The 27,616-nt window shown below is 41.0% G+C and overlaps 1 protein-coding gene across 3 annotated transcripts in view; it reads left to right on the plus strand.

Annotated features, from left to right (window-relative positions):
- Nucleotides 1–27,096, plus strand: part of CNOT10 (CCR4-NOT transcription complex subunit 10) — a 192,788-nt gene extending 165,692 nt beyond the window's left edge. For all 3 annotated transcript variants that reach the window (XM_077491467.1, XM_077491468.1, XM_077491469.1), the window contains 5 exons: nucleotides 4,781–4,911; nucleotides 10,302–10,337; nucleotides 11,425–11,552; nucleotides 13,601–13,676; nucleotides 26,861–27,096. In XM_077491467.1, the coding sequence (XP_077347593.1) occupies nucleotides 4,781–4,911; nucleotides 10,302–10,337; nucleotides 11,425–11,552; nucleotides 13,601–13,676; nucleotides 26,861–27,018 (529 nt within the window). In that variant the 3' untranslated portion in view covers nucleotides 27,019–27,096. The remainder of the gene's footprint in view (nucleotides 1–4,780; nucleotides 4,912–10,301; nucleotides 10,338–11,424; nucleotides 11,553–13,600; nucleotides 13,677–26,860) is intronic.
- Nucleotides 27,097–27,616: the final 520 nt, after the last annotated feature.

The raw sequence follows: 27,616 nt of genomic DNA on the forward strand, positions 1-27,616 counted from the left end.
ATCGCACAAAAAAAAAACAGGCTGGTTGTACAGACGTAAATCGAAGTACAACCAGGCTGCCCAAAGACAGATAGAAAATTGGCCTAATTTTGATTTATCTGAAGGCAGTAAGAGGGCTATGGCATGGGAGGGGGAACAGCCAGAGGTAAGTCTTCTTAAAACTGTTGGATAGTTATTTCACACTTATGCATTTTGCACTACATTTTCAGTTTTGCAGAAACACGTTACAGTCCATTTAACATGATTTCTTATGGGTCACATTCTCATCTGTGTATTTTCAACCAGTGGGTCTTTTGGAAAGGGCCAAGGACATTTTCCCTGCTGCAGGAACGCAGTGGAAACACACCAAAAACGCAGTGCTTGCATTTTTCATGTTTCTGGTACGGTTTTGCTGATTTCTACTACATGACAACAGCCCACTCCCAAAAATGAAAACCGCGTGTCAAAAAACGCACTGGGAAAATGCACCAACTGCAACCTGCATGTGTGTCACCCTAGCCTTAGAAAACGCAGGTTTCTGAAATATTTTTATGCTTGGATGGCTAAATGCTGAACATAGCTGTGTTTGTGTGTGTGTGTGTGTGTGTGTGTGTGTGTGTGTGTATATATATATATATATATCTATATCTATATCTATATCTTTTTTTTTTTTTTTTTTTAATAGTGACATTCACCATACAAGAATTACATTTTTTTCTCCACTGTCAGTACCTTCTATACAAGAATTCTAAAAATTTAGAAGAAATGAGAGCTATCTGACCCCTATGACCCTGATTGGGTTAAAGGTCAGCACATTGTTACATTTCAGAACCCTGCAATGCTGGTTTTAGGTTGTGGGAACAGGAATTACCAGTGTTGTCACTCATGGGTATTATAGCCAGAAACCATATATCATTTCAAGTGGAACTATAGTCCCTTTTAATATTTGTGTGTGTTTGGTCAAAACAGTGGATATTGCAGTTCAATATTTCTAAATGTAAAATAATGCAGGGAAAAAGAATCACGTGAGCGAATACAACATTGGGTGTACAGTGTTGGTCAGCACTACAGAAGAAAAAGATTTGGGGGTACTTATTAGAGATGATTGCGAAATGAGCAAACAGGGTGAATAGGCAGTGGGTGAATAGAATTCTAGGATGCATCACCAGCAGAAGGAAGGAGGTTCTGGTTCTCCTATATAGATCTTTATTGAGACCTTAGTTAGAATACGGTGTTCAGTTCTGGAGACCTAACTTTCAAAAAGATATTGATAATATAGAACGAGTCCAGAGAGGGGTAACAAAAATGGTGAAAGGTTTTATCCCCCAAACCTATCAAGAGCGACTTCAAGAACTTAATATGTACAGTCTGAAGGAAAGACAGGAGAGGGGAGACGTGATTAAAACCTTTAACCACATCAATACAGTGCACTTACACCCCCTTCCTGACCAGACCAATTTTCAGCTTTCAGCGCTCTCACAGTTTGAATGACAATTACTCAGTCATCCAACACTACCCATATGAAACTTGCATCCTTTTTTCCACACAAATAGAGCTTTCTTTTAGTGGTATTTAATCACTAGTGGGTTTTTTATTTTTTGTGCTATAAATAAAACGTAAATTTTGTGAAAAAAATGCCTTTTTCTTTGTCATAAATTTTTGCTAATTAGTAATTTTTCTTCATAAATTTTGGCCAAAATATATACTGTTACATATCTTTGGTAAAAAATAACCCACATTAGTGTATATTATTTGGTCTTTGTGAAAGTTATAGAGTCTACAAACTATGGTGCCAGTCGCTGAAAATTGATCACATCTGATCAGGCCTTCAGTACATCAGGTGTACCTCATTTCTTGAGACACTAACAAGTCAGGAAAGTACAAATACCCCCCAACTGACCCCTTTTTACAAAGTAGACATTCCAAGGTATTAAGTAGCATGGTGAGTTTTTTTTTAAGTTGTAATTTTTTTCCCACAATTCTTTGCAACATGAAGATTTATTTTTTATTATTATTTTTTTTTTCACAAAATTGTCATTATCAGGTTATTTCTCACACACAGCATATGCATACAACAAATTACACCCCAAAATACATTCTGCTACTCTTCCCGAGTACGGCGATACCACATGTGTGAGACTTTTACACAGCCTGGCCACATACAGAGCACCAACATTGAAGTAGTACCTTCAGACGTTCTACGAGCAAAAATGACGCATCTCATTTCTCAACCACCTATTACATTTTTGAAGGCCCTGGAGTACCAGGACAATGGAATTTCCCATAAAATGACCTCATTTTGGAAAGCAAACACCCCAACGTATAATCTGTGAGGCATAATGAGTCTTTTGAACGGTTAATTTTTTTCCAGAAGTTTTTGGAATATGTGAAAAAAAATTAAAACGCATTTTTTTTTACACAAAATTGTCAATTTATAAGATATTTCTAACACATAGCATGTATATAGCAAAAATGACACCCCAAAATACATTCTGCTACTCTTCCCGAGTATGGCGATACCACATGTGTAGGACTTTTACACAGCGTGGTCACATAGAGAGGCGGAACATTGAAGTAGTACATTCAGGCATTCTAGGAGCATAAATGACACCTCTCCTTTCATTCCTACCTATCACACTTTTGAAGGTCCTGGACCACCAGGACAGTGAAATTACCCACAAAATGACCCCATTTTGGAAAGCAAACACCCCAACGTATATTCTATGAGACATGGGCTGCAAATAGGTACTCGGGTACTCTGATGGGCTGGAGATAGGTACTCTGGTACTCTGATGGCCTGGTGGCAGGTACTTGGGTACTCTGATGGCCTGGTGACAGGTACTCGGGTATTCTGATGGCCTGGTGACAGGTACTCGGGTACTCTGATGGCCTGGTGACAGGTACTCGGGTACTCTGATGGCCTGGTGACAGGTACTCGGGTACTCTGATGGCCTGGTGACTGGTATTTGGGTACTCTGAAGGGCGGTGACAGGTACTCATATGGACTGTGACAGGTACTCAGATGAACTGTGAAAGGTACTCGGGTACTCAGATGAACTATGAAAGGTACTCAGATGAACTGTGATAGGTACTTGGGTACTCAGATGAACTGGGACAGGTACTCTGGCACTCAGATGGGCTGTGACAGGTACTCGGATAAACCGTGACAGGTACTCGGGTACTCTAATGAACCGTGACAGGTACTCGGGTACTTTGATGGCCTGTGACAGGTACTCGGGTACTCTGATATGCCGTGACAGGTACTCGGGTACTCTGATATGCCGTGACAGGTACTCGGGTACTCTGATGGGCCGTGACAGGTACTCGGGTACTCTGATGGGCCGTGACAGGTACTCGGGTACTCTGATGGGCTGTGACAGGTACCCGGGTACTCTGATGGGCTGACAGGTACTCGGGTACTCTGATGGGCTGACAGGTACTCTGATGGGCTGTGACAGTTACTCTGATGGACTGTGATTGACAGGTACTATGAGGGGTGGTGACAGGCCCTCTTTATTTGGGGGGAGGGCAATCAGTGTGATTGGTGTACACTGTAGGCGGTAAGGAGATGTTACCGCAATCTCCTCCTCACACGCGATCGGTGTGTGAGGAGGAGAACCCGGTAACGTCTCGGTACTGCAGTTTGTTTACATTTTAGTGATCGGCTGTGAAAGGATCACAGCCGATCACGTGGGTAAACAGCCGGCCAATGGCTGTTTACCAGCATCGGTGACGAGCGGTGTTCCCGGGGAACACGGCGCCACTGACGTGCACGCGCAGCGCGCTCACGATCACGCGCATGCGCCGTGCACAGTCGGGGTGTGACCATCTATGATTGGCCGTGACTTCATCACGGCTGATAACGTGGTAAACAGCCATAACCAATGGCTGTTCACCCCCTTCGGTGACGAGCGGTGTCTCCGTGACACGTCGCCACCGAAGAAACAGGGGTGCGCACACGATCGCGCACATTACCTGTTTAAACGGGAGGCCGTCATATGACGGCCTCCCGCCACAATAGGTGCGCCGCCTGGCCGTCATTGGACGCCCGGCGGTCAGCAACTAGTTAAATACACCAGGGAGTGAATGAGGTTCAGGAAGGCAGTTTTTTTTTTTTTTTTTTTTTTTTTTTTTTTTATGTGAAATCAAGAACATGGGGACATGACCTCAAACTGACTGGAGGGACATTCAAAACTAATCTTAGAATGTATTATTTTACTGAAAGGGTAGTTGATGCTTGGAATAAGCTTCCAGCAGAGTTAGTGAGACAGTCAACAGTAAATGGCTTCAAACAAGCTGGGGACAAACCTATACTCGGACAAAAAAAACGAAAGCCCCTATGGGAATGAGGGGTGGGGGTAACATGGTGCAAAATGGTGAACTAAGTTGTACGTTTTAGACAGCAATTTACAAATGCTTCCTGAACGTGCCTAAAACACATTGTAATGTGTAAACTTCACCTTACTGTGTCTTACTTTACACAAACTGGTATCTCTACAACACAAAGTCTGTCTGATCGGGTAAAACAGAGTTTACCGTCTATAATGGTGTGTGTGTGTATGTATGTATGTATGTATGTATGTATGTGTATATATATATATATATATATATATATATATAATATAATTTTAACCTTTTTGGGGTTTTTTCCATGGCAAAACAGCTACATAAAAACTGTGATTTGGCAATTCTGATGTACCCTATTCATGGTGTGTGTGTGTGTGTGTGTGTATATATATATATATATGTATATAATATATATAAAATCGGTCCACTTTAAGCTCTTCTTTTGTTTCTGCAGGTTTCTGGGCCATTTGTATGCTGCAGAAGCACTCATCTCCCTGGACAGGATCTCGGATGCCATCACTCATTTGAACCCAGAGAATGTCACAGATGTGTCCCTTGGGGTTTCATCAAATGAACAGGAGCAAGGTTAATGAAACCACACTTGACTAAGCCATGCTTTTATCTGCTTCTCTGATGGAAGTGGTAATGCACACATGTACTCATACACATGCACACATCTCCAGCCCCCATGCTTCATAATTTATTTGCAGAGTATGTCTGTACAGTCCATGAATACTGCATGCAGTGACTCATTCGTTTGTAGCATAACCTTTAAATGCTTCTGCTCATGATTCCACTCATTAGGCTTGAAGAACACAGATTATGACAGGAGACTCAGTTTCATACGTAGAGGGTTAATGCATATTATTTACTAGATGAACAGGATTTGGGATGATAGGTCAGAAAGGAGTGGTAATTACCAAGTCTTAGCTTGGCTGTATGTGACCTGATAAAGACAGGCAATACAACGAAATGAAGCATTGCTTGTGACAGTTGGTCTTTAGGTCATTCAAAGAAGTTGTTATTCCAGAAAGTGTTCATTTTGGTTTCAATACTTAAAGAGATTAAAAATCTCTGCAACCAGTATGCAGACTTGCCATGTGTATGCAAATAAGGAAATGAAGCTTTTTTATGATCAGCTGATTCGGATCAAATTGTGGTGGGTCCCAGCAGTGTCATAAGAGGGGCGAAGTTCTTTCCAACTTTTGTTTTCAGGGAGGCACTAGCTTATCTGAAGTTATACCAAGATTGTTTTGACGGTAAACAAACTGAACATAGAATACTTCTATTCAATTAAGTTTTGATGTAAAAGTGTCCAGCTAGTCATAAAACATTGTGGGGGACTCTCCACTGCCAACTATTTATTACAGGTACTTGTATAGCGCCATCAGTTTACACAGCACGTTACATATTTATTATACATTCCCTGCCTTCAAGGAGCTTACAGTGTAAGGTACCTAACTCCCATTCGCACATATTGGGGCCAATTTGGACAGAAGTCAGATAACCTACTAATATGTCTTTGAACTGTGGGAGGAAACCAGAGTACCCAGAGGAAACCCATGCAGGCACAGCGAGAACATGCAAACTCCAGGTAGGTAGTAGCATGGTTGGGATTCAAACCAACGACCTCAGTGCTGCTAGGTGGAAGTTCAAACCACTTGGCCACTGTGCTGCTATTGTGTTCAATAGCAATATATAAATCCTTTATTATTATTATTAACAGTTTGTACAGCACTTTATAATAGAAAGGGAGGCAGTACAGTTAGAATTCAAGAGGGTTAGGAGGGCCCAGCTCATAAGATTTTACAATATAATAGAGCTATTTGCACCCACAGCTGCCTAAATGCAGAGGAGCTGATGAACAGTGGCTGCATCTGATAGGATGCTGCCACTGGCCATCCAATATTTTCCACCAGGTTCAGTGGATTTTTTAATCGACTGATTGTTGAGCTGGGTGGTGTTTGCACATTCCATCCACAGCTCAAACTTTCCTATGCTTTTGGTTGACCATAGATTTACCGAAACCTAAACACTTTTTATCTGTATGCAATCAGATTGGCCCTTGCACTACATAGTTGAAGATTAATAAAATGGTATAATGCATGGCCAACTTAAGGGAGGCCACTACAAAATGCCTGCTATTACCTTTATTTCTCAGAAAAATGTAGTTTTGTTCTAATCTTCTTACTGAAACCTCACTTCATGGGTAAGCTTTACCCACTGCCATTCCACTACTCACTCTGTCCCTGGCAGCAGGATAGCAGTCTTTGACGCTTAGCCATCAACTAAGGGAAAGCTAGGCCCCAGTAACAAAGTAAAACGAAATTGGAAAAGGGCTCAGAAGATGCTTTTCTGACTAATAAAATATAAGAGAAGGCATTTGCACGCTCTTCGCTAAAATGTGTACTTTACAATGTTTAAAACTTAAAGCGGGGTTCCACCCTAAAGTGGAACTTCCGCTGATCGAAAAGAAAAGACAGGTATTTACACCCACTTCCGGGCATAGACTCCTGTGGGAGTCTGTCATTTCCTGTCCTGCCGCGCTGTCTGCTGGGACACACACGGGTCCCAGTGACAGCGCGGACAATTCCTATTGCGCTGTGTGAATCGCGCATGCGCAGTAGGGAACCGGGAAGTGAAGCCGATTCGCTTCACTTCCTGATTCCCTCACCTAGAATGGTGACGGCAGGAGCCGAGCGATCGATCGGCCTCGGGTGCCGGCATCGCTGGAACCGGGGACAGGTGAGTGTCCATTTATTAAAAGTCAGCAGCTGTAGTATTTATAGCTGCTGGCTTTTAATATTTTTTTTTTTTAGGTGGAGTCCCTCTTTAAGTAAACTGGCCCTTTCATAAAAGTTTACCCTTCACATGAATCTGCGCCCTAACAGTTTATTCAGATAAGAGTTTTTAAAGAGTTGACTGCTGATCAGCAAACAAAAATGCAGAATGCAGTACTTTTTTTCCCTTGTCACGCATTGGCAAGAACAGACAAATATAATTTTCTTATGTCCATGCATTTTGCTTGTGCTGTAAAATATATTGACATGCATGACAACTCATGTGATTGAAAGGAGCCCTAATTGACAAGGTCCCATGGTTTCTGATTTATTCACTTACTGCAGACTCTAATGCTTTCAGTTATCAGTGACACAAACTAATGCTGTCCCTACACTATACTAAAAATCGTCCGAAATTCGGTCACTTAGACAGTTTGTTCGTTTTTCAGACAGTTGATGGGCACAGAATTGATAATCATTGACATTTTTGAGCCGCAAAAACGAATGACGAGTTTAAAAATTTTCTGACGAACGATAAATTAAAAGGTTAATGCGTTTTCCGTCCAAACTGTCTGCACTAGGTATATGTAAAAAAAAAAGAACAAAAAATGCATTCATTTATGTCCACTGAACAATTTATTGGTCATTACATGATGGCACTATCATTTGCGCTCACGGCCGAATGTTTCTTTTTTTGTATAGTGTAGTAGTATAATGTATGGCCAGCATACGTCTGCCCACTTATATATAGAGAATTACAATCTATGCACCCAAGCAGGGGTTTTATTACATTGACACACACCTCTGTCAAATTAGTTTTATGAATGATTGTTATAGAAACACGCAGGTTTGAAGTGTTTGTAGAGAGGGTAAGCATTGCAAGCGATTGGGTAACAGGATGACGATTGGCATGGAAAATCACCTGGAGGCTCAGCCATAAGGCCTACAAACACAAACTTTCTTTATGCTGACTGTAAATGGCCTAATTAGTTGAATGTTGTCTGTAGGCGCCATAAAATGTATCTAAACCCAAGAACAAAACGAATATATTCCATTTTCTGATGGTCTAAACCTCACAGCAGCATCTAACCGGAGTTAAAGTGGTTGTTAACCCACTTCTATAAAATCATCTTTTCCCCTCTGCACCTTAATAATAAAATGTGTCCCTGTGCCTTTGTTCTGTAAAACATCCGGCGATCTGTACTGATATAAGCTTCAATCCGGGCGCACAGCTGATTCCTCTCTCCGGCTCACAGCTGCAGTGGGCGGGGCCGAGCCGTCCCGCTGACGACAGCAGGGAGGAGGGGGAGAAAAGCGACTGAGATCCGACAATCAGCTGAGTGCCTGGAGACGCGCTCATACAAGGTTTTTACATTAAACCAGGACACACATTAAGGTACAGAGGGGATAAGATTATTTTATAGCCGATAGAGAGGAGCGGGGGGCAGGGAGGGGGGAGGAGGACACAAACTCAAGAGAGCTGCGGCTAACGGAATTACGCAAACAGACCACAATATCAGGCAGCCATGATTATTGTGGTCTGTTTGCAGGGGGAGAGTGTAGCAGGGCAGGATCAGCCAGGTAAAAAAATCGAACTGCTCAGGAAGAGCTGCTGTACTTACTATCTGACATTAGTACAGCGATCTCTCCTGCTGTGCCATTGTGTTCTGACAGGGGGACAGCCCCCGCCAGAACATGCTAATTTGGAGCTGGATTAGCTGCAGTACACACAGGCCAAATGTCAGCTGGTTTCCATTGAACCGGCCAATGCCGCCCAGCATTCGGCCTATGTGTCCTACTATCAGCATGTTCCTCGTTGATATGTGAACAACGCAGTACAACTAGTAGGCTTCTTTTTCCTTTTTGTCAGAGCTTTGCTGCACAGGGAATTGGAAGAAGCTGATACTATGTCATATTCAGAGCACTGCTTGTATTTTAAAAATACATTTAATAATGTATTCATGAATACAGATCTACATTCATTTGTGTATTTTACAATTGCCTGGAGTTCAGCTTTAGGTGTCCACAATTAATTTGCAATAAAATACCATTATATGCTACTGTGCAGCTTTTCTTTTCGGGCGGGAGACATTGTTACATCAGTTAGCAATTGATTTCTGCCAGAGCTCTATCTTAGGATCTCCCTACATTTTTGTACAATTCTGGGGCTCCCATCTAAGAAATATCTGAAGGTGCTTTCAGACACATCCAAGTGCTTGATTTTCACCTCTGCCAGAAGATTAATACTTTAAAGGAAAGCACAAGACTGTGCTAAGTCAGTGGCAATTTATTAATATACCACACATTAAAATCAGTTTTTTTTTACCTAGTGTCAGTGAACCCAGGACCCTGCAATCACTATATGTGGTCTACCACAGAACAGGGAAATTCAATTATTTTTGTAAATATAAACTGCTAAATAACTTTTTTCATCAGCAGTATATAGAAATCTTGTGACTTCTATCAGTGTCCAGCAGAGCACTGGTTAAAGATTGTAGGAGTTTTCATTCTCTTATGAGGCTGCAAGACCCCTGACCATCTGTCTGACAGTGCTGATTGGCCCTGTGTCAATCACATGCACCCTTCCAAAAGAAAAAAAAGCACACTCTAGCAAAGCACACCAAACTGAGCATGTGCAGAGTGCCCCCAAGGCTTTGTACTGTTAGGAGATGGATTGGGGACTGTGGAAGAAGGGGAGGACCAGAGAAGACAGTATCACACACCCTTATTACACAATGCGCAGGAATAACCCCTTAGGTTCCACAGTGAGTATAACCAGCATGCTTTACTGGATCATATCCTTGGCAGCTCTACAGCATGTGAATCACAAAACTGCATTATTCCTTCCTCTTCCTTTTTTTTTTTTTTTTTTTTTTTTTTTATTATTATAGTACTTAGTCAGCCTTAAATCATTTTTCCAAAGAGGGTCAATTGGTAACTTCAAGTAGATGTTTCATATTACTTCAGCAATATGTTTTTGACTCGCTATGGGTTATCAAATTCAGGCAGATATCGAAATGTTAATTTTAAAGCAATGAATATAAGCATTGTCTGTAAAAGTCATTTAAATTGAAGCTGTAATTTTGCCAGTGCAGGTTAGAAAATTAAGTCTAACATTGGATTGGTTCTAAATCATTTATATTATCTCTCTTTGCTATTAATTGACCCATTTCTCATTATTTTCTTGTGCAACAGGAAATGATAAAGGAGAAAATGAGCCTATGGAATCTGGTAAGCACAATTTGCGATGATTATATGTGAATCTCCAGCACTTACTGGCAACTGATTTGTTTTTTAATAAACTCTTTCATTGCTTACCTTTTTTATTTTTTGGATAGAATGGGAAAAGGTTGGAACCAAGATCAGGTTCTACTGATATTCAGGGATCATTTAGAATGATTTCTCTCCTCTGTTCTGGGGACAATATCTTGCTAGGCTAGAAGTGAAAGGAAAATCTGAATTGGTGAAACGTACAACAATAAAAAGCTAATGGATTTTTTAGCATTACCTACTTGACAAATGCGTTTTTACACCTACCTGTGTTGATGTCAGAGAGATTTCCCCTCACTTGGTTTGCTGGGGACAACCTTCCTCGCTTTATCGAAAACTAAAGTTTTTTTGGTAGAGAAATGCTTTAAGCGTCATCCAGAATGCTTCCATGGGCAGCTAGTTCAAGGCAGCAGTTTTTCGTTTTAGATACTGTAGGGAAGGATTAGACCCTCTGTCATTCTTTTTTTTCTTATGGCTACCTGTGTCCCCGCTAAGAAGATTCACCCCTCTATTTGTACTGATGCCCAAAGTGGCTAACGTAGAAAGTGATGGGAAATCTTAAGTCTTAGAGTTGGAGCCAGAAGTGAGGGAAAAATCTTCCAGTGGGGTCACCTGTCCTGGAGATTTTCTTCCCTTTGGAGAGCAAAGTGCTGGATATAAAAACGCCGATAATGGCTATTTGTAGTATCGTTTTAGGAGCATTGGTGTATTGGCGTATTTGAAGAAAAACCCTTTTAGAAGGGTGTAGGAGCATTTAGCAGTGTTTCTGCTGGTAAAACACTCCAAAGAACTCTACAAAAACTATTTTTCCTGCTCCTAGACGCTGAAGCTTAAAAAACAAAACGTTAATAGCCTAAAGTATTGTGCATAGACACACAGGATAACACTATTTACCTTTTAGAACCAGAAAAAAAACGGTGCATGGAGCCTAAATGTGTGTTAGTCTGAATATTATCAGATTACGTGTGTGTGTATATATATATATATATATATATGTGTGTGTATAATGTTGGTATATATCATTGCTATCCTGATATTTGTATTTCAGTAGGAAAGCCAATGCCTCAGTGCTACCCAAGTTCAGTCACTTCAGCCCGTACAATGATGCTCTTCAATCTGGGAAGTGCTTACTGCTTACGTAGCGAATACGATAAGGCACGAAAATGTCTCCACCAGGTAATGGACTTTTTGGTTTTCTATTGCTTCTTAAATATGTCATATAATAACAGTTACATAGTTATTAAGGTTGAATGAAGACACCAGTCCATCCAGTTCAACCTGAGTGAGTGTCTACAATTGTCCCTATCCATGTACATTGCATCCAAGGTCCCCATTCATATACTAGGGCCAATTTTAGACAGAAGCCAATTAACCTACCAGCATGTCTTTGGAGTTGCAAAGATAATCTAACTTTATGGTTTTGCTTGGGCTACTGTACTTTGCAAATAACCATAGGTCTATGTTACTGTGCTATCTGACTCCTACAGTGCAGGACATAGGCACCGTATTCATAGACCCTGGGTTATAGGCTGAGCTTCAGGTGATTGGATGCTGACAAAGCTGAGGACATGCCCCAGGTTACCTTCCATATAACCCTAACCCATTCTATGAATCCTCTGATTTTTGCTAGTGTTCTAGGGCGATTGTCCTCTACTCCCTTACAGAGAATCATTCTTAGCGTAATTTATTTTATCTTTGGATGCTTCAGTCAACTTTTCCCTGTCTCTTATTACCACTATAGAAGCGGTGCAACCTTGGTAAAATGTTGGGAGCTGTACCCAGTTCTCACACTAGGGATGACCTGTATTGTTGCTTAGGTCACTGAATCCTGCATAGCCGCTCACCTCGGCACTTTGTTTCAATGCGTGTAGTCAACCGCAGGGTGCTATACATGGTCCATGCCGATGGAATCCAGTCCCTGACAACCCATTCTGTGATATGCTCACCTTGACAGGCAAAGCCTGGACCCTATATAGGTAGGAGTGTGGCACAACTAGGGTGTGGACTGTCCTGTAGTGAAGTCCTCTTGGGTTACTACTAAAAACCTAGATTCTTTTTGTGCATTCTATACATCACTTTGTGGGTTCTGAGTATTTCTTTAGCTGTGGAACTGAGGAGAAAGGGGAGAAAAGAGAGAGACCTTACAATCACTTTAAGCCTATTAAAATATCAAACATGTTACACTTACCCGCTCTATGTAGTGACTTTGCACAGAGCAGCCTGGATCCTCCTCTTCTCGGGTCCCTGGCTGGAACTCCTGGCCCTTCTCTCCTGTTGAGTGCCCCCACAGCAAGCAGCTTGCTATGGGGGCATCCTGGTCTAGCCACAGTATCCATTCAGATACAGAACCACGGTTTGGCCCCACTCCCTCTCTCTCCTCTTTAATAGAATTTGACGGCAGCGGGAACCAGTCGCCAGTGTCTGGTTAAAGCTTTCTGCTCTGACTGTCCTATAAGGCTGCAGGATCCCTGACCCCCTCTGTCTGGACATTACTGATTAACCCTGTGCTGATGTCATGCACTCTCCCAAGAAAATAAAAAAACTCTAGCAATACACACCAAACTGAGCATGTGCAGCTTGTCCCCTAGCCTCTGTTCTATCAGGAGATTGTTTGGGGGATAGTGGAAGAATGGGAGGATCAGAGAAGACTGGATCAAACTGCCTTTTTACACAAAGCAGAGGATTAACCCCTTAGTATATCGAACATGTTTTACTGTATATACAGACTGATTTTACTGTTGTGGGTTTAGTAACACTTTAATGTTAGTGTGTCACCTTGGCAACAATACTGCCTTAAAGGAAACTGCACTCAGTAGGTAACATGTTCTCTATCACTGTAATGTCGCCTCAGTTATGTAAATTTTTAATGCAGGCAGTGCAGCATAATTCATACTCTGGTGTTTTTTTCCTCCTGCATCATTCTCTCCACAGCATTCTTTGTTTCTGCCTGTTTAATGGGGACAATGCCTTGTCCCTGCCAGGCAGGTTTAAATGCTGTGTAGAAATACAGACATCATGGGATGGTGTTGAGCCTAGAGGGAGTTGCCCGCAATTAGAGCTAAAAACAGTACTATTATGCCTTGAGATGAGTCTTACCAATGATTAACTTTCAGCTGTACATTTGGGAGTTGTATCTGGGGAGCACCTTTTGACCCTAATAAGTTATTATTGGATTGCACTGTTTGTTTTTTACATATTTTTTTTTTTTACTTTTTTTTTTTCAGGCTTCTTCTATGATTCATCCAAAAGAAATACCACCAGAGGCAATTCTGCTGGCAGTTTACCTAGAACTACAGAATGGTAACTATCCCTCCACGTTTACTGCCTACAACGGAACCTATCCCTAGCTGTGTCATAACAGTTGTGAATTGGAGGGGGAAACACTGAGATGGATTTAAATGGGTCTGTGAACATCTTCCCAGCTAGGGAGCACTAAAATACAGCGAGGGGGGAAAAAATATTTGATCCCCTGCTGATTTTGTATGTTTTCCTACTGACAAAGAAATGATCAGTCTGTAATTTTAATGGTAGGTTTATTTTAACAGTGAGAGAAAGAACAACAAAAAAATCCAGAAAAAGCATTTAGAAAAAAAGTTATAAATTGATTTGTATTTTAATGAGTGAAGTAAGTATTTGACCACAAAACATGGCCTAGTACTTGGTAGCAACACCATTGTTGACAATCATAGAGGTCAGACATTTCCTGTAGTTGGCCACCAGGTTTGCACACGTCTCAGGAGGGATTTTGTCACATTCCTCTTTGCAGATCCTCTTCAAGTCTGATGTTTGTTAACTTGAACCTTCAGCTCCAGGCTTATAGACTGATCATTTCTTTGTCAGTGGGCAAACATTCAAAATCAGCAGGGGATCAAATCCTTTTTCACCTTACTGTATAATTTATTGTGAAAGGGTTACTGCAGCCAAAATGTTCAAGGTATAACTTTCTAGTTATATAGTACCACCTCCCAGCTCCTCATATCTTTTTTTCCAGGACATATTCCCACCTCTTTCACTTTCATGGCAATAAAGATATTATCTCAGACTAAAGTTGGCCATAAACTGATTCAGATTTGGTCGGTTCAACAGGTACTGACCAAATTCATTGAATGAACTACTGTTGATTGGACCTTTCAGAAAATCGGCCTATGGACTCTACTCAGTGTATTCTGACAGCTGCGGGTACCGCAATAAGAATACATTGTCCCAGCAGAGAGGTTCCTCCATCCATCCAATTTGTGTGAATGCTGGAAACCAATATTTTGCTCAACAAAAAAGACATGATAGTGGCTTCAGAAACACTTGAGGATGAAAATTCTATTGGGTTCTGTTTATATAAGAATCTGGAGTGTGGAAAGCTTGCAAAGGAGTTTGCTGGGTGTTGGCAGTCAGTGGAATAACAGAGATATACAATAGATACTGCATAAAAGAATAGTGAGGGGTTGCAATACCCTTTTCTCATTAAGTGCAGAAGCTCTAAACACTAGCCTTGTGCACACCAGTAGTTTTTTTCTCATTCCCCCTAGCAGGGCTGAACAAAAATAAACTCACAGCTCAGGAGGAGCCGCTGTACGAAAACTATCTGACGTTAGTACAGCGATCTCCCCTGCTGCTCTATTGTGTTCTGATGCCCACGAATCCCAATTCCCCCCTCCCCCGCAGAACACTCCGTCAGTGCTGTAGCACTCTCAGCCATTTGCTGAGAACACTGATCTGGGGCCGATCAGCAGACCTTTTTCGGTCATGGCCGATCGCCAGAAGCCGTCTGGTTTCTGCCGTGCAGAAATAAAATAAAACATTTTTTTGGTTAGCAATGGACTTGAATCCAGAAGTTTTGGCTGGTGTTGGGCTTTAATGAGTTTCTATATCCTGGCAATGTCAGCAATGTAACCATTTGCCTACAGTCTTCAGCTTTTCTTGTGTTAACACCTTGTTGCTGTATTTTAGTTGTATTTCAAACATTGATTAAAAAAGTCCCACAGATGGCTTGGGAACCCTAAACCTTACTCCCTCCTATTTCCCAGTCTGCCCGCCATAGCAGATTAGGAAAACTAGGCTCCTAGCAATGGACTACAGATATCCACACCTCCCTTGGTCAGATTGTCTCTTGACAAGAGCTATAAAGTGGTTGTAAACCCAGACCACTTTTACCTACAGGTAAGCCAAGATTAAGGCTTACCTTTAGGTGCAAGAAATATCTCCTAAACTTACACGGTTTATTTGCAAAAGACAGGCACCGCTGTCTAAGGCACATATGCCGTAGACAGCGGCACGCAGGCGCACTGAGCGTGCCGCTGCTAACGGCGTTTGTGCCATTAGTGGCAGCTCCCATGCACATGCGCGGGAGCGAGTTCATCGCGGCTCCGGACAATCACAGCGTCAGAGCCGCGATATCCGGAAGGAAAATGGATGCTTCGTGGAAGAGGGGGCAGCGGTGACATCGCTGGCTCCTGTGTCAGGTAAGTGACACATAATAGGCTACTATGCAAGGCATAGGCCCATTATGCTTTACCTTTGCAGGGAAACAAAGAGAAAGTAAAACCCATCAGGGTTCTGTATGCAAAAAAAGTTAACCCCTTTTAAATAACAATATTTTAAAAACCTGCGACTTGATTAGTACTTTGGAGGGATTGATAACAGAACTGATATTAGTGGAGTACTTTGAGCTGCTGGATTTCCCATCTGCTGTGTAAATTGGTGTCTAATAGAGTATGAAGTGGTTACAGTGTAAAGGACCCACATCACGTCATTTTTTTTTTCTTTGTGTGTGAAATATACTATACATCATTGAAGTGAATATCCTGCTTACCTCATTTCACTCTTCCCCAGGGCTTTGCCTGGTGCCACACTTTATTCATCTTCCTTAGCAAGGAGCATTTACTGTGGGGGTTTTTTTTTTTTTTTTTTCTGTCCAGCAAAATCAATTTTAGAAATGCGCAGTTGTGATCTCTCCTCTATGACAAATGGCATTACCATGCGATCAGGTTCTTCTGCCTGGGGCAGGCACTCTAATATTACCAGCATTAACACTTAACCCTTTGGCTTTCAGGGGCATTTGTGTTTTCTTTGAATCTGAGAAAGTACCAATACTGAAGCAGTTAGTTACCTGCACTGATTATATAGTCAACCAATACCAATAATGCCCTTTTTTTTTTTTCTTTTTTTTTTCAATCAAATATGCATTGAAATAGTTGACATCTGTTTATAAAAGTAGATTTAGAGTACATATAGCACCTAAGCACATTTCCTATTATTTCTATAAAGATATCTGTTGCATAATCTAGAACTGAGATATGGCTGCAGCTGGCATTACATACAGAACAGATGTAACCTGCTTGCATGGACTAAAGATTTTGTTCTGAGGCACAAAGATGGGTAGATGAAATTTCTAAAGAAGCTGCTGCAAGATGGTATCAACAAACTTGTTTAAGGGCCTTTTCCAGCAGACATTTTTTTTTAACATCAGATGGGTTTGCTATTCTCATGCAGTGCTTGAAAAAGTATTCATACCCCTTGAAATTTTCCACACCTTGTCATGTTACAACCAAAAACTTAATTTTATTTTATTGGGATTTTATGTGATGGACCATAATTGGGTCCATCACATAAAATCATAATTGTGGCATGGAAGGAAAATTTTATAAATGGTTTTCATTTTTTTTTGCAACTATCTATTATATATATAATATATTATAATATTTGTATTCAGCCTCCTTTACTATGATACCTCTAACTAAAATCTAGTGGAATCAATTGCCTTCAGAAGTCACTTAATTAGAAATAGAGTCCACCTGTATGTAATTTAATCTCAGTATAAATACAGCTGTTGTGTGAAGCCTTCAGAGGTTTGTTAGAGAACCTTAGTGAACAAACCGCATCATGAAGGCCAAAGAACACTAGACAGCTCAGGGATAAAGTTGTGGAGAAGTTTAAAGCAGGATTAGGTTATAAAAGAAAATTCCAAGATTTGAACATCTTAGAGCACTATTCAATCCATCATCCAAAAATGGAAAGAGTATGGCACAACTGCAAACCTACCAAGACATGGCCGTCCACCTAAACTGAAAGGCCAGGCAAAGAAGCCCATGGTAACTGCTGGAGGAGCTGCAGAGATCCACAGCTCAGGTGGTATAATCTCTCCATAGGACCACGATTAGTCATGCACTCCAGAAATCTGGCCTTTATGGAAGAGTGGCAAGAAGAAAGCCATTGTTGAAAAAAAGCCATAAGAAGTCCCGTTTGTGTGAAGCAAACATTGGAAGAAGGTTCTCTGGTCAGATGAGACCAAAATTGAACTTTTTGGCCTAAAAGCAAAACGCTATTCGTGGCTGAAAACTAACACTGCACATCACCCTGAACACACTATCCCCACCGTGAAACATGATGGTAGAAGTATCCTGTTGTGGGGATGCTTTCTTTAGCAGGGACAGGGAAGCTGGTCAGAGTTGATGGGAAGTTGGATGGAGTCAAATACAGGGCAATTTTAGCAGAAAACCTGTTAGTCTGCAAAAGACTTGAGACTGGGGCCGGAGGTTCACCTTCCAGCAGGACAACAACCATAACATACAGCCAGAGCTGCAGTATACTGGTTTAGATCAAAGCATATTCATGTTAGAATGGGTCAGCCAAAGTCCAGACCTAAATCCAACTGAGAATCTGTTACAAGACTTGAAAATTGCTGTTCAGATGCTCTCTATCCAGTCTGACAGAGCTTGAGCTATTTTGCAAAGAAGAATGGGCAAGCATGTCACTCTGTAGATGTGCAAAGCTGGTAGAGACATACCTAAAACAACTTACAGCTTGAATTCAAATGCACGCCACACTTTTCTTTTCTTTTTTTTACAAATAAATATCTGCAAGCTATCATTTTGCTGCCACTTTGTGTTGGTCTGTCGCATAAAATCCCAATTATACACAATTACGTTTTTGGTTGTAACATGACAAAATGTGGAAAATTTCAAGGGGTGTCTTGCATAACATGTACATAAATTTAAGTAAAACAGGTAAAGGTGTGGCTTTTCCAACTCATTGTGTGAAAACTACAAATGAACCGCTTTCTGAGAGAATGTTTTGTGTCTTTAGGACTTAATTCTGGTCAGAATGGTTTAAAGTGGACCTGAACTCAAAAATTTTATATTTGCATGTTACAGGGAACATCTAGAAATGTTTGTATCTAAGCAGTACCCTGAACCTGGATTCCTCCTGAAAAATAGCAGTGCTCTTCCTTGGTATGTCAGTGTGGCTACAGCCCCAAAGCTTTATATCCTTAGCTTGCGATATCAGGCACCCGCCTGCTAGTCTCTCTGGATTTGGCATATAATTTTAAGATGTCTGTATTGTACTGCCCGCTGTTTACTTTGCTGGAGGCTTTGACAAAAAGGAGGGGTTCACCATGCCAGATCCCTGGTTTTCAATTGAGAAAAAGAGAAATTCCCCTTCATTGGGACTTTATAGGCAACAAACAAATGTGTATAAATAAAAAATGTATTTTATTAAATATACATAAAAACCTACGATCCTATAGTGACCATGTTAAAAGACATGAGAATATTACAAAAATATGTACAAACATCAAAAACAAAAGAAAAAACGATAAGTTACATAGTAAATATGACAACAGGATTGTTACTCTCCGGTATATAGTAATCCCCGGTACCCATTGCTGGAGGCTTTGACATAAGGAGGCAAAGTCCTTCCTCAGTCAGCATTGTCACCTCCTTATAGAGACAGAGTGCAGAATAAGACATGATAAATCAGTAATGAGGGGATCATCCGCTGCAGGAGACAACAGACGATACTAATGACTAGTCCTCTGCTCTCTGTCTGCCTTTTTTGGGCACTGCTTTCAGTTTCAATTCCTCTTTAAGGGTACCTGCACACTGTACTGATGTTTCTTGTATTCATTTTGTGTGTATTTGTGTGTACATAAGTAAAATAAATTCTAGCTCCCAGAATGCAATTTTAACCTTTTCAAATGGGCTGCATTTACAACCTCAGTTCCAAAAAAAGTTTGGTTGCTCTGTAAAATCTACATAATAATAAAATGCAATGATTTGTAAATCTCATAAACCCATATTTTATTCACACTAGAACAGTGGTCATCAACCCTGCCCTCAGGGCCCACTAACAGGCCAGGTTTTATGTATTACCTTGGGGAGATGCAGACTAGAATACTGCAATCACTGAGCAGCAAATTATATCACCTGTGATGTGTTTCAGTTATCTTGCAAACCTGGCCTGTTAGTGGGCCCTGAGGACAGGGTTGATGACCACTGCACTAGAAAATAGAAAACATATAAAATGTTTAAACTGAGAAAATGTACCATTTTAAGGAAAAAATTTTATTTCAAAATTGATGGCAGCAACAGGTCTCAAAGTTGGTACATGGCTGAAACAAGCTGGTCAAGTGGTACTAACCAGGAAGACCTGGAGGAACATTTTGCGGCTAATTAGGTTCATTGGTTACAGGTCAGTCACATAATTGGGTGTAAAATGAGCATCTTAGAGAGTCAAAATATTTCAGAAGTAAAGATGGGCATAGTAGAGGTTCATCAGTCTGTGAAAAGCTGCATCTAAAAATTGTCAAACAATTTCATAATAATGTTCCTTAGCAGTAATTGGCAAAGACTTTAAATATATCCTAAGTAAGGATGAGCTCCGGCGTGTTCGCGTACTCCACGTGCAGAGCCCAACAGGAAGTTGGCGCAGCTCTGCGCTAATCACATGCAGTGAGACATTGCCCCGATGTGCGGCTGCAGAGGATCAGGCGATGTCTCACTGGCTGTTATTTGCGCAGTGCTGCGCCAACTTCCTGGTGGGCTCTGCATGTGGAATATCCTCCTGTCCAGCCAAGCAAGGAATTCCCTAGCAACTTGGATCCCCAACCCAACCTTGACAATGGAGAAGTCGTTCTATAACTGGAATTTGATGACAGAATCCAGTCTTTCAGGCTGGTATTGAGAGCTCCAGTCCCTCCCCAGAGGAAGCCAAGCTCCACATCAACATCCCTATCTTCATCACTGGACCCCCCCAGGTTTCAATCAGAAAACATGGGCACCTTATCCCAACATCTTCAATCTAATAATATGTCACAGATTGGGGGTGGTCCTGGCTTCCAGATTGAACAACAAATTACCTCTCTGCATAAAGGAAAAGAATCTGGTTGGCCGCACATCTGATAAAACCACCTTTTATTTTGACACGTCATCATCTGTGCTTAATCATAGCTATGATTAAGCGCTGATGTTGGCATGAAACACTTTAGCTGTTATGATATATTGCCTCAATTGTTGTAATGTGGAGATGTGTGGCCAACCAGATTCTTTTCCTTAGATTGTGAAGTCTGCAACTAACAAGGCCAGCGCCTTGTACAGTGGAGACTGACCTTGACCGATGATTATTTTACCCCCATTTGTGGTCCGGACCAAGAATCCTCTAGCATTGGTGCCAGATGCTTTGATAATTCCCTGATCTCAATTCAGGCTAATCTTTGCATTTTGACCTGAGTAAAGTGTGCCTTGCCTGTTACACAAAATAGAGCAAGAAATAAAAAACAGCGATTGTCATTGCACCAAACTAGCCCTAACAGACTGCTAGGTGATGACCCCTGACCATTTCCCAACAGACCAGACCCTCTGTCACATGTCCCTCCTATCCTGCTTCTCAGTCACTGTCTTGGCTGTTGAACCCAAGTCCTAAGGGATTGAGGGGTCTTAAAGTTTGTCATTCATATGTTGTTAAAAGCAAGAAAAGCCACTTCCAAAAGGATGAAAGATCTACTTTCGTACCTGGAAATCCTTTGCCCGGTTTGAACACGGGTCCTTAGTTTCAAGAGATTACTCTGTGCCTCGTATTTTGCCTCGAGATTTTGGCCCTCTTACAACAGGACTTGACCAGGGTGTGGGCCTAAGCACTCTGAAAGGACAGGTTTCATTCTTTAGAATGTTGATGACCAATTTGCGGATGGCAACATTTGGCTGCAAGGTCCTGGCCTGTTAGGTCTGCTGGCACAGTTTGTTTACCTTGTTGCCCACCCTTATAGTGGGACATCCCAGAGTCTATGAATATTCAGCCCGTGTCCTGTACTGTACAGCTAAGATAAAATTAATTTTGACTTGCCTGTTCCATACATTGGAGTATAGTGCAGGACAGGCCACCCTCCCTTCTATTTTTGTGTTAATACTTTTCCTGTTATATTGCTTGCTAAAAAACTGAGGACTCAGAGTGGGGTAGGGTTATAGGGGCAATCAGGGGACATGTTCTCCAAAAGTTTGCATGTGTCCAAACATCTGAAGGTACCAGATCCCAAGAGTTCAGTCTGTATCCTGTACTGTATTTAAAGATCAGGAATTTACAGGTAAGTCATTTTTATTAGCTAATTAGGGGAAGGCTAGAACCTCAGCTTCTTCTCATATGTATTCCTGTTGCAGAGAGAGAGTATTATTCGTTTTGCACACTCTTATGACCTGACAAGTTACTTTAAAGTATCTTTTCAGGTCACAAGAGTGTTCAGCTGTAAACCTGAACCAGTACTGTGCAGAAAATGAGTGTGTCACTGCACTAAAGACTTGGGGCAAAACTATTGCTTTAAAACTACTACTTTAAAAATGAAAAATTCCAAAAGTGTCATTAATGGTGCAAAGCCAATAATCAATTTAACAGTAGTGCAAACCCCCACATATTCACCGGAATAATATTGCACTTTCAATCCACCACCAATGTGATCAAAAAGCACCATCTATGGAAATACTCATCAGATCGAATTGCCATGAAAAGGCAGATACACTTGAGTATTTAATCAATCTCCACTTGGTAGCATCACCTCCCAATCTGCTCCTCTCATCTCATCGCATGTGTGAGAAAAAAAGAAGAGGCTTCCAATAGTGCATTACTCCCATTAAAAAGTTATTTTAACCACTACAGCCCCGGACCAATAAACACCTTAAGGACCAGAGGTCTTTTTCCAATTACGCACTGCGCTGCTTTAACTGGTAATTGCGCGGTCATGCAATATTGCACCCAAACGAAATTTGCATCCTTTTCTTCCCACAAATAGAGCTTTCTTTTGATGGTATTTGATTGCCTCTGCGATTTTTAATTTTTGCGATATAAATGGAAAAAGAGCGAAAATTTTGAAGAAAAAATATATTTTCTTCTTTTTGTTATAAGAAAAATCAAATAAACTAAATTTTAGTCATACATTGAGGGCAAAATTTATTCAGCCACATGTCTTTAGTAAAAAAAATGTCAATAAGCGTATATTTTTTGGTTTGCGCAAAAGTTATAGCGTCTACAAACTAGAGTACATTTTCTGGAATTTACACAGCTTTTAATTTATGACTGCCTAACTCATTTCTTGAGGTGCTAAAATGGCAGGGCAGTACAAACCCCCCCCAAATGACCCCATTTTGGAAAGTAGACACCCCAAGGAAATTGCTGATGGGTATGTTGAGCCCATTGAATATTTATTTTTTTTGTCCTAAGGAATTGAATAATGACAAAAAAAAAAAAAATAAATTTTACAAAAAGTTGTCACTAAATGATATATTGCTCACACATGCCATGGTTATATGTGGAATTGCACCCCAAAATATATTCCGCTACTTCTCCCGAGTATGGGGATACCACATGTGTGGAACTTTTTGGGAGTCTAGTCGCGCACGGCACCCCGAAAACCAATCACCACCTTCAGGATTTCTAAGGATGCAAATTTTTGATTTGACTCCTCACTACCCATCACAGTTTCGAAGGCCATAAAATGCCAAAATAGCACAAAACCCCCCAAAATGACCCCATTTTGGAAAGTAGACACCCCAAGCTATTTACTGAGAGGCATGTTGAGTCCATGGAATATTTTATATTTTGCCACAAGTTGCGGGAATATTACAAACTTTTTTTTTTTTTTGCACAAAGTTGTCACTAAATGATATATTGCTTACACGTGCTATGGGCATAAGTCAAATTACACCCCAAAATAAATTCTGCTGCTTCTCCCGAGTATGGGGATACCACATGTGGGGGATTTTTTGGGAGCCTAGCCACGTACGGGACCCCAAAAACCAAGCACTGCCTTCCGGATTTAAATATAAAATGCTACCAAAAAAACTGTTAGCGATCGCAGGGGTCAGGCCTGACTCTGCGATCGCTGCAGTTATGTGTTTAGTGTTTTGTAAGTGACAGTGATTGATCGATACTGCACATGGGTGGGCTGGGCAGAGGGGCAAAACGCAGGTGCTAGCAGGTATCTGGGCTGATCCCACTAACAATGCGTTTTTTTGGAACCCTGAACTGCTGGGGACGCTAGTATAGATCTGATCAGATATTGATCTGTTCAGATTCTATACCACTACAGGAGGTTTATGCTTTGCGTGTGGGTGTTAGCGGTACTGGCACTAACCTAGCGCTGCCTGGGGCGACGCAGACCCTGACCCTAAAACCTAATTGATATCACCCGCCGGGTGATCAGGGGGTTAAACCTTTATTGGGTAATAAATGGTGGGTGCCCCGATGCTATAAAAAGCAAACTAACCAGAGTCACCCGTAACACTTATACGGTGATCAGTGGTGAAAGGGTTAACTAGGGGCAATTGGGGGGTTAAAATTTTTATTAGGTAGTATATGGGGGTCCCTGGCACTATATAAAAACCTGACGGGGAACCTAAATAACTAACTGGCTAACCAGCGTCACCAGTGACACTTATACTCTGATCGCTGGTGAAAGGGTTAACTAGGGGCAATCAGGGGGTTAAAACCATTATTGGGTAGTATATGGGGGTACCTAACGCTATAAAAACCTGGCGGTGAACCTAAAAAAATAACTAGCTACCTAACGACACTAGTGACACTAATGCAGCGATCAGAAAAATGATCGCTTAGTGACAGTGGCAAAAGGGGGTGAAAGGGTTAACTAGGGGCAATCGGGGTTAAAACCATTATTGGGTAGTATATCGGGGTACCTAGCGCTATAAATACCTGGCGGTGAACCTAAAAATATAACTAGATACCTAGCGACAGTAGCGACACTGATGCAGCGATCAGAAAAATGATCGCTTAGTGACACTGGCAAAAGGGGGGAAAAGGGTTAACTAGGGGCAATCAGGGGGTTAAAATCATTATTGGGTAGTATATCGGGGTACCTAGCGATATAAAAACCTGGCGGTGAACCTAAAAAAATAACTAGCTACCTAGCGACAGTAGCGACACTGATGCAGCGATCAGAAAAATGATCGCTTAGTGACACTGGCAAAAGGGGATGAAAGGGTTAACTCTTTATTGGGGGGTGATAGGGGGCTACCCTGGACCTAACACTAACTGCCCTGACAGTTTTAACTGTTACAACTGACACTGAATGCATTGATCAGTAAAGAAATGATCAATGCAATCAGTGACACTGTGACTGGGGGGGGAGATCGGGGGGCGATCGGAGGGGGGGGGGGGGGGTTTGTGTACCTATGTGTCAGTGTAGTGTTTTGGTGCACTTACTTTTAGTCTTCTCCTCGTAGTCCGGTCAAAAAGACCGCCCCGAGGAGAATGACATCACTTCCTCCTACCTGTGTAAACAATACACAGTGGGAGGAAGTTCGTCATTGGTCAGGAGCGATCCAGAGGGGGTGGCCAAAAACCAACGGCCATCCCCTCATCACGGATCGCTCCTGGAGGGAAACGGACCGCCGTATCCAGCGGGAGGGGGTCCGATCCGACCCCCCACCCGCTGGAAGGCAGGCACGTACATCTACGTGCTTGTGCCTGCCTGTGCCATTGTTATGACGTACAATGGCAATACGGCGGTCCTTAAGTGGTTAAAACGTATACCACTCACATTTAAAAACCTCTTGTGCTGAGCATTTAAATGGGTTGGTTTAGGGTAGGCAATAGCTCATCTCAGTCTCACCACCTCCACACTGGTTTCAACTGTCAGTGGAATCACCTCCCTTCCTTCCTGAAATCACAACAGCAACCGAGTTCCACGTAGCCACGGTCCCTGCGCGTTTCGTCATTTTCTACTTTGTCATAGAGGGTGGCTACATGTCACGGTATCTTGGCTTTTATGGTCACCTCCTCCAAATCAGTAACTCCTTCGGCTCTCTTGATTCTCAGACACACTCGCACAGCAGTGCCTGATGATGATTATTATGATTATTATTATTATACAAGATTTATATAGTGCCAATAGTTTGCGCAGCACTTTATACCTGAAGTGAGATGCTTGTCCATCCAGGCTGTTAACCTGCAGGGGTTAATTTTATCCATCCTTTGACATGTAATCAGTTAATGGCACATAGAGAGACGGTGCTTTTTGATCACATTGGTGGATTCAAGGTGCAATATTCCTGTTTCACTTTGGACTTTTTTTTTTTTTTTCACCATGAACTTTTTTTGTACGGACTAATCTCTATCTATCTATCTATCTATTTATCTATCTATCTATCTATCTATCTATCTATCTATCTATCTATCTATCTATCTATCTATCTATCTATCTATCTATCTATCTATCTATCTATATATATATATATATATATATATATATATATATATATATATATATATATATATATATATAAAATACCCTGTTTCCTCTAAAATAAGACCTAGCGTGATTGTCGGTGTTGGCTGCAATATAAGCCCTACCACCCAAATAAGCCCTACTCTGTTTCCTCAAAAATAAGCCCTACCCTGAAAAGAAGACCTACAAGGACTTTAACTAGGGCTTATTTGGGGGGTAGGGCTTTTATTGCAGCTATCACCGACAATCACACTAGGTCTTATTTTAGGGGAAACGAGATATAGATATATATATATATGTGTGTATATATATATATATATATATATATATATATATATATATATATATATATATATATATATATTTATATAATCTCTTTTTAGATTTTATTTTTTTACTTGAATCTGATTTCACCTTGTATATACATATATGAACTCTAGCACTAATATGTGGTAGTTTGCGCTACTGTGAAATAGATTAGTTTTGCACTAATAATGACACACATTTTTCAGTACTGTATATAAGGTACATTTCTTATGAATCTTCCAAGGAGGGTGTTTTTTTAACCTCCTTTATTGACAGGACTGTTGGATTTTTAAACGTCAATTTGTAGTTCGGATCCAGAGTTGTGGTCATAGCCACCAAGAAACTAACAGTAAATGTTATAGATTTATTTCTGAACCTTATTATTGGGATTATGGTTAAGGCAACAGAGTTTTGGGGAATTTGTAAATGAGTGTTTAGTCTACACATACACAGTTTATTATCAACATGCAGCTGCACACGGTTTGCCTCATATTAAAAGCTTTCAAGCTCTACATAAATACACTTTAAAACACCTGCAGCAGTGGTCTTTGTGATTTGGGGTCCCTGGAGAGAACAGCTAATTTGCATAGAACACTCTGGCAGGAGGACTCATTGTACACATATTGGTTTGTATTGAACTGAACCATTTACGAAGTACTCTGATCTTCTGTTACAGGCAACACCCAGCTGGCCTTGCAGATTATCAAAAGAAATCAGCTTCTGCCGTCAATCAAAATGATGTCGGATCTCCGAAAAAAGCCATTATTCCAGCCCATCCATCAGCCAATGCAACCAATTCAGATGCCAGCTTTCACCACAGTGCAAAGAAAATGATGCATGTCTGCCATTGGACAGATGTGGCAGAACAGCACAATTTAACCAATACATCAATAAATGGCATATTGGACTTTTTGTGATCTAGATTGGCTTTTTTTATGATATTCTGAGGAATGTGGTTTTATGAACATGGATTTAGTCCAGACGTAACTGAGCAATGTTTTCTCCTGGTCTATTTTTTAATCCCTCCTTGCATAATGAATAATCGGTAATATAAACATTGCAGGGGATGAGTACATGAGTTTTATCACTCTGGTCCCAGTCTTCTGTTGGCCATCATTTTGATGATCTACAAAAGAGCTCAGAAATAACACAGAATTTTAATCTATTTTTTTTTTTTTGCTGTAATGAAGAAATCAGAGAAACTAATTCTATACAGTTTAAAGTGTATGGTGTATATTTTTAGTGAGTGACAGGAACACTAATAGGGAAAATAAATATTTTCAAGTGCAGGAGCATGAGTCCCTAATACATGTGGTCATGTTTGCTATGTGTTCATGTATCCAGTAAGCTAACTTATCTGTAAGTGAAAACGTTGTCTAACCGGTTCTGGAGATGTCCATATCACAATAGAATTACTACAAAATAATATTTA

Source organism: Lithobates pipiens, unplaced genomic scaffold, assembly GCF_037356315.1.
Source record: "Lithobates pipiens isolate NorthernLeopardFrog02 unplaced genomic scaffold, aLitPip1_a1.2 Scaffold_19, whole genome shotgun sequence".
In the NCBI taxonomy this organism is placed as follows: domain Eukaryota; kingdom Metazoa; phylum Chordata; class Amphibia; order Anura; family Ranidae; genus Lithobates; species Lithobates pipiens.